Below are 11740 nucleotides of genomic sequence, written 5' to 3'. Positions count from 1 at the left end.
AGCAAACCGGAAATTTTTTGATTCCCAAACGGTGTTAGTAGAGAGAGAAAATTCTCTGTTTAGGTTGCGTTTATTTACCACCTAAAAATCCCCAAATCATGCTCCCTCGTTTGGGAAACTTTCCGGATTCAATCGAAAATCTAAAAAAACCCGAGATTTGTAGATGAGGGACATGGAAGGTATTAATTGATAAAGTATGAGTTATTTATGCCCTTAATGTAAAAGGACTAAATGTCCATATTTTAGGAAGCATATCTATTATCAACATTATTTTGGTCTATATACTCATGTACCCAGGGACTCTAATTATAAAGTCCATCCTAGTCAATTTCTTAGAAAAACAGAAAGAAAAACAATTTTGGTGTATGTACCTGCGATTCAACCATTCAACTGCCGTACAAGTTCTTTTCGGGCCCCTATCTAAATTGAAAGAAGACCTAGGGTTTTCATCTATTTCAGTTTCACCCGACGAAAGGGAAAGCTAAGGTCGAGACGATAGAGAGAGAAAGAGAGCGAGTGAGATTAGCAACCATCAGCTCAGCTTTCCATCACCGCAAACTAATTTGATATGGTTTGTTTCTTTCTTATTGTTCTCCAAGTGTATTAGTACCTAATGGTTGATTTTTTCCTTCAAATTTCTGGGCAATAACTAATTATCTAATCTATTACTTCAATTGTTAATAGAGTTAAGGTACTTTTGAATTAGCGACAATGGATTTTACTTTATTTTGAAGATGAAACAACTATTATATTAGCAAAGAAATAAATAGGAAAATTGGTGGGGTAGGTTCAAATTACTTGTTGTCCCGTGTTTGATTTGAATTTGGAAGATTAGGGAAAACATATATAGATAGCATAAGTAGAGTCAGTTTCTGGATATTTAGTATTAGTATCTTATAACTGTAAAATTATTAGTAATTGTTTGTAAAATATATAGGTAAGTCTTAAATATTCATCAGTTCTATAAGTATAGACTCGACTAGGATCCAAGTCTATCTCTATGTAATGAGCAACTTACATCAAGTTTACAGTTTACTTGCAATGAACACTAACTTTCTGGCAACCTGTGAAGAACGAAGCAAGGTATTACAGTTTTGGTATACATTTTGGTCCGCGTGGAAGCCGAAACATTTAGCCAGAATGTATACCAAAACAGAAATTAATGCCCTTCTTCATTTTCTACAAGTTGACAGAAATCTAAGGTTCATTGTAAGTAAAATGTACACTTTATGTTGACATGATTAAGAATTTATCGGAATTATGGGAAATATTGTTTAAATATTTCTCTTGTTGTTGCCACTAGGCTGATCCAGAGTTAGAAGCTATAAGGCAGAGAAGAATGCAGGAGCTGATGGCACAACATGGCACTGTGAGTACTAATGTAAGTTTGGTCCTATTTTAGTAGATATTGTTCATCCATGACACCATTGCTATGACCATTTCACTTTGCCAGGGAAATCAACAAAATCCAGATCAGAAAGCTGCACAGGAAGATGCCAAAAGGTTGGTTTTATATCATGTTTTTGCAAACTTTATGAGCTTGCAGTTTCAGAGAATTAGCAAAGTCTGTGGTGGCTTTTGTTAATCTTTTCTAACTCGTTCTTTCATTTTGGTTTAGGGAAGCAGATGAACGTAGGCAAATGATGCTTAGTCAGATTTTGTCATCTCAAGCACGGGAAAGGCGTAAGTTCTATATGATGTAGAAATATTATATCAACTAGGATAAAATAATCACACTTATTTCATGATTACTACTACAGGTGGTAATGGGTACCCGTGTACCTGGAACCAAACGAATAGTAACTGTTCATATCGGTTTGGGTCCTCATTTTCATACCGATAAGATTTTGATACCAATTGGGTATACTGTACCCTACAGTTGCCAGATCTGTACCGAATGCTCGACTTTAATAGATGATTGATTGATAACCAAAATATGATAATTTGAGTAGCAACTTGTAATACGTAGTAATTAATTTACTGTAAATTTTAATAACTCAACCATCTATCTCTTGTTAAATAGGTTCTAGTAAAATAATTGGGTTTTTAAACGATGTATAAACTTCCTTAGTGGTAAAAATGATTAGGTAACAAGTGTGAAAGAGAACCGATAAGTACAGGTACAACATAACCGACGAGTGCCTAACTGTTTTTTTTAAAGGTTCAAGTTCTGGATCCTTATATTTTAGAAACGGAACGGGGGCTGCTAAAAACTGAAACTTTAATTTTTTATAGTTCCACTTAGATACCCAAATTGGAACTGACCCGTTAACTCCTAATTAGTACTTACTCTGACATGCTTTGAAGGAGCTTCCTGGATGCATTGCCTTTTTTTAACTCAGTGTCTTCAGTTCCACTTAGACACCCGAATTGGAACTGACGTCGTGACGCGTAGTTACTCCTTCAGTTCTACTTGCTACCTTGCTTTTTGAAGCTTCCTGGATGCATTGCCTTTTTTTAACTCTGTGTCTTCAGTTTAGATATCCTTTTCCATCATTTAGGAAAATAAATAATGATTACGTACTCTTTTTCAGTAGCTTTTTTGGATACTTGAACCTTCAAAGACTCCTGGGGGCGCTCGTAGTAATAGGGAGTAATATGTATTGTACCACATTTTGTATTTAGTTTTGTACAATCAAGTTATGACCTTAACATGTCGCTTAGGTCAATGTTTTTTTTTTAAAGTTGAATTATTCGCTTAGGTTGATGTGCATAATGTATGTTGTCAAACTCTGAATTGTGAGCTTATCTGTTGCTTGGACTAGTGATTAGGACTTGGTAAGCCCCGTGTTACTTTTTTAGATTAATTACATATATTTGTTGTATATTGGTCTATTAGTTTATCTTTTTTTTATATGCTTTAATTGAATTAATAACGACAAACTTAATTAATAAACCTAACCATATCAATACTTAAGATTCCTAATTTAGTATCATTATTGAAGCTGTGCTCGAAAAGTCGGAAATCGGAACTCGTCGGCCAACCCGGGCCTAGCTACCAGGCGGGATGACAACGGGACCAGTCGGATTTAATTGGTTAAACTTAAAATATAAATATATATATATAATTACATATATTATAATATTATATATACATATAAGGAGTCTTTTACAATGTAAATGTGTAATTTAAAGCAAAATAGTAATATGATAGTTACAATTCAATGTCAAATAACCCAAGCAAAAGTAGTTCATAGTCATACAATCCATATTCAAAATTCATCATAATGCCGAATGAAAATGAAAGGAAAAGACAACGACTCTAAATAACTCAATCTAAAGTTTCAAATTGCGACCCATCCACTTCAATGTCAACATCGCTATCTTCGTCAACAAGTTCCATCGGAGGGTGTGATGTAGGACTAGTCGAAGAACTACAAGCCATTTGACTTCTCGTTCTTCGCCGCTCAATAATAGTAACTCCTTGCTCCTCCGGAACATCTTCCCATCTAAGATCATCACCCCTATTGATGAAATCCTGTAGTTCTTCATCAGTTGGAATAATCCATTCAGCATTTTCGTCTATCTCCCTCAAAACAATTGGATCAATTGAATCATCTCTTGTTGGTCCACACACATTGTTTCTAGCTATATTTCGAACTTGCAACTTCCTACTGTATTGTATGTAGACGACATCATTCAATTTACTTTGGATCAAGCAATTCTTCTTCTTTGAATGCTCCTTAAAAAAAATAAAAGACACAAGTATTAAAGAAGGTAAGGTAGTCTCTTAAAATCCTTTGCGCTCAAAATGCACTCCAATTGCAACTTACATGGTCAAATGCACTCCAATTGTGCTCACATGGTGAAGCACTACATGTCTGACTTGCAACCGTTTTTGCAAATGCTTGAAGGTAATGTAGTCCCTTCCCATATTGTGTCCATGTTTGTACATTAGGTCACAAAATAAAACAACTATAAGATCGTTGCAGAAGTACTCCCTTTCTAAAAGGGTGTTCTATCTTCCCACTTAAATTTAATAAGAAAAAGAAGGCAATCCCTCCTACCTACACTATTAAATAGTTATTTTAAACTTGGTCAAGGTGGGCCCACAACTCCTTTTACAGTTGTTACACCTTTCTCTCTCTAAAAAAACGAAGTTGGACCACGAAAACCCTAAATCTTCATCTTCTTCAACAATTCTTCTTCTCTCTTATACCATCGCCCCAAATCGCCTCATGGATTTCCAGGCGAGGCGACCACTTCTTCAACCTTGCGCGTTGCTCCCCAAGGCGTCGATTATGCGCGCCTTTGACAACATAGAGTCTATCCCACAACAATCTCATGCATACATAATGTTAGGTTCCTTGGCCTTTAGAGGGTTTCACCTTCTACAAGGCTTTTGCCGTCTTCAAGGTTATCCTCTCCAAAAGGTATTTTTTTAGAGACTATGGATCTATCAGTAATATTCTCTTCTGGAGTTCTTGTTACTTTTGTTACTTGAGTTATTTGGTTCCTTCGCTGACCTCAGTTGTAGCCTTGACCACCTCTCCTAGAACTGTTACCACCATCTCTGTGCAATCACACTATCAAGCGTGAATAATTTCCGAGTTGCCACACAATTTTGTGTCTCTACATAAGTGGGCTGTCACCCCACAATATCATATTAGTGCAACTACAAGTTGTAAAGTATTTTCCTCATATATTTTATTACTAAGATTCTGAGCCTCTAGATTTATTTTCTACATCTAACACCAAGAAATATATCGTTATTACAGAAGTAATTAGTTAAAGAGAATGCGAGGAATAAATAAGAGAAAGTAATTAAAACCAAACTTCAGGTCGCTAGGCTGAAGGATATATTGATTTGGTTCGAAATTGCGTCGGGATTGAAAGTCAACTATTCTAAGTCTGGTTCTTATGTCGGCCTTACCTGACTCCCCTTTGAGAGCTCAAGTTAAGGCTTTGGGTTGTGTGGTGGGATCTCTTCCTTCTAGTTACCTTGGACTCCCCCTTGGACAGTCGTTCAAGTCCAAGGCCGCTTCGGACCCAGTGATTGAAAGGGTTAATAAAAGGTTATCTTCGTGGAAAGCTAAAACTCTTTCGAGAGGAGGTAAGCTGACTTTAATTAAGTCCGTCCTGTCGGCCCTCCTTCTCTATTATCTATCTTCATTCAGCATGCCGGCATCAGTTTTTAAAGTAATTGATAGGAAGATGTGTGATTTCCTTTGGCATGATAAGGAAAACACCAAGCGGATCCATTGGGTGGCATGTGAGTTGATTTGTCAGGAGCTATAGTGTGGGGGTTTGGGTATCAAAAATCTTAAAGCTATGAATGATGCTTTGTTATCCAAGTGGCTTTGGAGGTTTGCTCAGGAGAAGTCTTCTTTGTGGAGGACTATTATAGAGGAGAAGGTAGTAATAGCGGGGGGTGGAGGCATTCGAATATTAAAACTCCCTATGGGTGCGGGTTGTGGAAAGGAATAACAGCCAGGGGGAAAGTCTTTTTGAGTATCACTAACTGGTCCTTAGGGGACGAAAGGAGTATTAGCTTTTGGGAAGATGATTGGTGCATTCAGATTTCTCTTAAAGATAGATTTCCAGCCATTTATCACATCTCGACATCTCAAAAGGACTCGGTTCATAACCACTTCAATTGGACCTTGGGAGTTTGGGAAGTGAGGACGAGTAGGAGTCTTAACGATTGGGAGATTCCCATTTTCGCCAACCTGTTGGAGGTTATTAGTCAGAGCAGGCCCATTATAGGTAAGGAGGATGCTAGGGTCTAGGTGGATAAAGGAGATGAAATCCTATCTGTTGGGAATTGCTATTCCAGGCTTAGTCATAATCCTGCTCCTCAGTCAGAGCACTATGACTATAGCTCTTTGTGGTCGAGTATTGTCCCACCAAGGGTGAGTTTTATGATGTGGGCCGCAACCCTAGGTATGCTCCCTACGATTGACTTTTTAAAGAAGCGAGGCTGGGCTATACCCAATAGGTGTGGGAGATGTAGGGTGGAAGAGGAGTCGGTTTCTCATCTGATGATTAATTGTCCGGAGGCCGGGAAGTTATGGTCCTATTTCATTAGGTCTGCTGGAACTAGCTGGTGTATTCCGAATAGTCTGATTCAGATGCTGGCTCAATGGAGTAAGATCCCAGTGAAGAAGTCTAAGAGAGGTTTATGGAACCTTGTCCCTTTTGCTATATGTTGGTGCATTTGGAAGGCTAGGAATGATGGAATTTTTAAGGACTCCCCTCGGGCGTTTAAAGTAGAGGTGGAAGATGTTTTGGGAGTTCTGTTTCATTGGAGTAGGTCTCTAGGTTGGACTAGGGCTTACACGTATTTAGATTTCGTGTCTAGTTGGGATAGCGTCTTGAGCATGTAGTCGCTTGGGTCTCCCTTTGTTCTTTCTTCTTTTTTTTGTTGTCTCTGTATAGTCCCTCCTCTCTTTTTCGTTATATTAATTCAAATTCTTCAAAAAAAAAAATAAATATTATAAGAGCTGAAAACACTAAGCTGTATTTGATTTGACATATAAATGAATTAATATCACATGTTACCTTTACTCTTGAGTCTTGAATGCTTAAAAACATATGATGTAGGACAAGAAAGAAGAAACATGACTAATGAAGGAAATAATAGTATTATGAAGTAGATAACCACTAGCATCACACTAGTAACAACTAGGAATCACTCCTAGAGCCCTTAGGCATCACACCTTTGGGGTATTTGCATCACACAAGTATATATAGCTTGAATAGCTGCTGGAAAACTCTCTGTCCCCAAACAGCAGGGAATAAAACCCTTATATAGGCTTAAAACCAACACTTGACATCCCATACTAGCTTTACTTCTAGTCTTTGAAACTTCTAAACTGCTAGGACACTAAAAAGATATCATAAAAGACACTTAACCATCCTGATTAATACTTAAAAACTAGTAGAATTTCCACAAAGACGTGTGGATCGAGGCCCACATTATTCAAGGTTATGTGGGTCATTCATGTAAGACATGCCAAATCAGAATTTGGGGATTGAAGTCTTTCTTTGGACGTCTCAGATCTTCAAAAAGGCACTCTAATTATCGTTGTTTTGGAGCCTACAGTTTTGGTTGTTGTCACGAAGATCTTAGGCCAATTCAATCCATATGTCTTAAACAGTTGCTTCCATTCATCTCTAACAATTCTCCCGGGCTTGAGAAAACTCGACTCCGGCGAGTTTAATGCATAAAATTTCTCATAAAGGTCTTGGTCAAGTACTTTTGACTCACCATCCCTATCAATTCTCCCGGGCTTGAGAAAGCTCGACTCCAGCGAGTTAAAATCATAAAATTTCTCATAAAGGTCTTTGTCAAGTACTTTGAACTCATCATCTCTAATCCATGTCTAATCAGTAAGTGGGTGTCCCCTCCATTTAATCCGATATCCTTGATGGAAATCCATCTTGATAGAAACACTTTGATGATCAACAATTTCTTTAGTCCTTTTTCCACTGTTAGAGATGTGGTAACGGGTCCAATAACAAGTCATTATACTCATAGGTTCTGTAATCAAATAATCATTTTTTTGAGCTTTCTCTTCATTATTTCTGGCTTGCTCATCTCCTTTTGTAGCTTTAGAATGTTTAGCAAGAGGCTATGTTCGAGTTTCCATCTCAGCTAGTTTGGTTTGCATGTCGTTGAGTCATTCTATAATTTCGAAAATAATATCGTCTTGTTCATTCTCAGTTAATCTTCTTCTAAGTCCGGATCTAGTTACCATCACGTGACCTCACTCTGATACCAAACTGATGTAGGAAAAGAAAGAAGAAAGACGACTATTGAAGAAAATAATAGTACTATGAAGTAGATAACCACTAGCATCACACTAGCAACAACTCAGAATCACTCCTAGAGCCCTTAGGCATTACACTTTCGGGGTCTTTCACCAGACAAGTATATAGCTTGAATAGCTGCTGGGAAACTCTCTCTGTCCCCAAACAGCAGGGAATACAATGTAGGCATAAAACCAACCCTTGACATCCTATACGCTTTACTTACTTTTAAACTGCTAGGACACTAAAAAGACATCTTAAAAGACATTAAAGACACTTAACCATAAATACTTAAAAAGTAGTAGAATTTCCACAAAGACGTGTGGATCAAGGCCCACATTATTCAAGGTTAAGTGGGCCATTCATGTAAGACATGCCAAATCAGAATTTGGGCATTGGACTCTTTCTTTGGACGTATCCCATATGCCTTAAACAGTTGCCGCCATTCAGCTCTATCAATTCTCCCGGGCTTGGGAAAACTCGACCCCAGCAAGTTAAATGAATAAAATTTCTCATAAAGGTCTTGGTCAAGTACTTTGGACTCATCATCTCTATCAATATATCTTTGAAATGGGTTTAGATTCCATTGCTAACTTCAAGAAAAACTTATCCTTCAATGACATTATATCGAAGTAATATAGTCATTTCTCGTTGAGTCGAGGACTGTAAAATCAATTCTTGTTAGATTCGACACATTAAAACTGAAATCACGAGCTACCTGTGAGCTTTTGATGGTTTTCTCGAGTTTTAAATTCCGTCTACGTATTGCGTGTACATGAGAGTGAGAAGAAGAGAACAAATACCTACCAGATTTCTAAATTTTTGCACTGTTTGAGGTGTGTCTTCATCAGCTTATTGTATGTGGGAGTTGGAGTGAATTCAGGTCTGGATTTAGGGGTGAGAAAAAACCGAATCAATCGGTCAAACCAAGCCAAGGCTTACTGGACGATCGGTTTTTAGGCTGAACCGATCATTGTTCGACTCGGTTTGGCCGGAAAACCGAGCAACCCAAACTGGTTTGGGTTGGCTTTCGCTTGAGTTTTTAGGAACCGCCCAAGCCCGAACCCTAAGGGAATCATATTAAAATATTACACATAGGGGCTAGAGAGTAAGAAATACTACTAACTTCCGAATTATCCTCGTATCTTAAGCTAATAATAATTTAATAAAGTGAAAAAGCGTTAAACTGAAAAGGAAAGAAAAAACTCTAATCAAGAGTAAGAAATTTAATCCTTATGCAATGAAATGAATAACATTACTTTAACAATTTTTCCAAATTATGCTCGGTTAAATCGATTAACCGAACTCAATGGAGCCGAACCAAAACGGGCGTAACCATGTCGGCTGGCCGAATGATCGTCTCAGTTTCGGCCTTCAATTAAGTCAAACCACCACTTACGGTTACGCTTCGACTCGAGCCAAAACCGAAAAAATTGCCCGTCGCTCACCCTCAGTGTGATGTTTTGTTTTATAGGCACCTCATGCTATGCTACACACCTCTTGAACTTGATGTCGAAATTCTCGAAATTGACTTCCACATCATGCTATGGGGAGCCACTCAATATTTACAACATATTTATATATAAGTGATTTATCAAACACAGGTGCTTCCATTTATGTAGAAAGAGATCTGAAATTAAACAACTGACTGATTTCTTGATTTAGAAGATACACTAAAAAAGTACAGAAGGAAAAAAAAAGTTCAGAAAGTATGTCTTATCTTCGATGATGAATGGATTTAGGATGAAAGCTGATTCTTTACCCTTATCCTTCTTAGATCTCTGCTCTTTCAAAGACAGTTTTCTAAAATCAGGAAGTTCAAAACCAATTTTCTAACTTCGCGCTGAAAAGGTTTATACAAAAAAAACGAGAAGGTGATGATGAAGAAGAAAACAACGATGAAGATAATGATGAATGAAAGGATGGTGCAGAAGGAGAAGAAAAGAAGACTTAACAATGGGAGATTTTGGCTGGTTCTAATGGGAGATAGTAATCCTAAATTTTATATTTGTTTGGTTTTCCCTAAAACAAATATATTATAGGTGCCCCAAGTTAATCAGCGACTACCGACTAGCCTAACTTGGGTAGCCGGCTCACTAATCGACGGTCAACTCGTCGTCAAGAAACGAATGACACTTTTTCAATAATCAGATGGCACTAGTGGCTCTTAGCGCCTTAATAGCTCCTAGGCCCCACTAGGTGCCGATTTTTAAAGCATAGGCACCCGATTGAATTATACATAGAGTCCTCTTTTTGGTTTTTTTTAAATTACCTGTCAGACTGTCAGTAATGAAGTGGTCATAGATAATAAAGAGTTCACTGTAGGCAGCCAAGGTAGGATAAAGTGTTCTCTGTTTAGGTTGTCTGTTACTCAGGACTAGGATTCTTCTGATAGAGAATCAGGGATACGTCTGCTTTTAAGTGTTGTTAGATCATGAAGATTTTCATAGTGGACCAGGCCTTAAGGTATACTCTTATGCTACATAGATCCCATTTATTGTTTACCTGTCTTCAAACCAATGAAACCTTGTTTGTAATAGTTCTTTCATATTTGCTTTCCTATCCCTAATCTTATACATAAGTCACATTTGAAAAACAAACTTGTTTCTTGTGAAGTGAACTAAGATGTTAAATATGTCAATTGTGAAAGTTGACAACCGAGCGATTCTTTATTTTTCAGTTGTGGAACTTTTACCTATTTTTGGAAGAAGTTTGTTTTGTATTTATTCTTCCATCCTTCTTGATTAGAAATTTTCTTCTCAAATCTCTGTACTTGTATGAACAGTTGCTCGTATTGCTTTAGTAAAGCCTGAGAAGGCAAGAGGTGTCGAGGATGTTGTTCTGAGAGCTGCTCAAATGGGACAAATAGTTGAGAAGGTAAGATTAAAACACTTGAACCTACGAGTTATACACGTAAAGGCTTCAAGTTTATTTGAAAAAACAAGGAAGACAAGCCCAGCTCGATAAAGCTTCGGGAAACAGCATTTTTTTGAGACATAGCTTTTACCAGTAACTAAGTTGAAGTTTGCGAAGTAGTCATTTTTGTTTCTATGCATTTCAAGTTGTTTCTCTTTTCTGCAGGTGTCTGAAGAGAAGCTTATATCATTGCTGGAGCAGATTAACACTCAGACAACAAAGCAAACAAAAGTAACGGTAAGCATTTCTTTTCAATGAACTCCTGAAGTAGTATTGAAATAGAACATGAGGATGGGATGAGCACATACACCGCTACAGTTGGACCCTTAAAGTCCATACTAAGGTGCCTTTTAAGTCCATCAATACTACTTTTACTTCATTTAGTGCCCCTATAGTTACTTTATTTATCATTTCACAAAGTACACACTGGGTTATAGTTATAATATACTGTGAGGTGTGATGCTGTCTGTGTTCAGATGTTTATTCTCTTAGTAGTGTGTTTGATTTTTATTATATACAGATTCAGAGGCGTCGAAGTGTGCTAGATGACGACGATTAGCTTACTTTCTGACTCATATGTATGGCATTCTAGACATGCAGAGAAAAAAAAAACTAGCTTATTATGTAATGACTGCTATGTGTTCACTGTTAAGGTGATTCGGTTTGGTCCATCTAAGATTGAGATGTGTTACTGTCTCAGCGCAATTCCTTTGTAATTGTTTCTAACTGGATTGTATTAAGCAAGTAATATTTGGAACAGCACTTTTCTCTATGCATTTTGGTATTGGTTGCGTACTTGCTTGCCTAATGTTGTTTACCTTACATTTTGTTTTAGAGAAATGTTGTTTTCATGTAGAGGGGTAACTGTTGAGGTGATTCGGTTTGGTCAATCTAGGATTGAGATGTATTACCATAACATGATTAAGGAATTAGAAGAATTATACCATTGACAAGAGAGCATTCGGAAAGAAAAATCCATAGATTATCATTTTCAATTGGGAGAAATGACTTTCATAAAAAAATAAATAAATTGGGAGACATGAATACAAAATTCTTTCATTCCTTGGCCATC

At 37.3% G+C, this 11740-nt stretch overlaps 1 protein-coding gene across 2 annotated transcripts; it reads left to right on the top strand.

Moving 5' to 3' along the window:
• The first annotated feature begins 251 nt into the window (after positions 1–251).
• Positions 252–11427, top strand: LOC147544130 (double-stranded DNA-binding family protein). 2 transcript variants are annotated; one of them, XM_086634119.1, is made up of 7 exons: positions 252–571; positions 1304–1369; positions 1454–1503; positions 1619–1683; positions 10538–10629; positions 10834–10905; positions 11189–11427. In XM_086634119.1, the coding sequence occupies exons 1-7, from the start codon at positions 569–571 to the stop codon at positions 11225–11227; spliced, it is 387 nt and encodes a 128-aa protein (XP_086490245.1). In that variant the 5' UTR covers positions 252–568; the 3' UTR covers positions 11228–11427. The 2 variants fall into 2 exon arrangements, with proteins under 2 accessions (XP_086490245.1, XP_086490244.1); XM_086634118.1 differs by having other exon boundaries at positions 287–571; positions 1304–1381.
• The last annotated feature ends 313 nt before the right edge of the window (positions 11428–11740 follow it).

The sequence above is a fragment of the Eschscholzia californica genome, unplaced genomic scaffold, assembly GCF_041429995.1.
Source record: "Eschscholzia californica isolate CP2 unplaced genomic scaffold, dmEscCali1.0.p SCAF_4, whole genome shotgun sequence".
NCBI classification, from domain to species: domain Eukaryota; kingdom Viridiplantae; phylum Streptophyta; class Magnoliopsida; order Ranunculales; family Papaveraceae; genus Eschscholzia; species Eschscholzia californica.
Note: the sequence above shows the minus strand (reverse complement) of the source record. Positions and strands in the feature narration are given on the sequence as shown.

Coding starts and splice junctions, on each gene's coding strand:
- LOC147544130 (XM_086634118.1), top strand. Junction 1,504..1,618: donor GCACAGGAAGATGCCAAAAG/GTTGGTTTTATA, acceptor ATTTTGGTTTAG/GGAAGCAGATGAACGTAGGC. Junction 10,630..10,833: donor TGGGACAAATAGTTGAGAAG/GTAAGATTAAAA, acceptor TCTTTTCTGCAG/GTGTCTGAAGAGAAGCTTAT.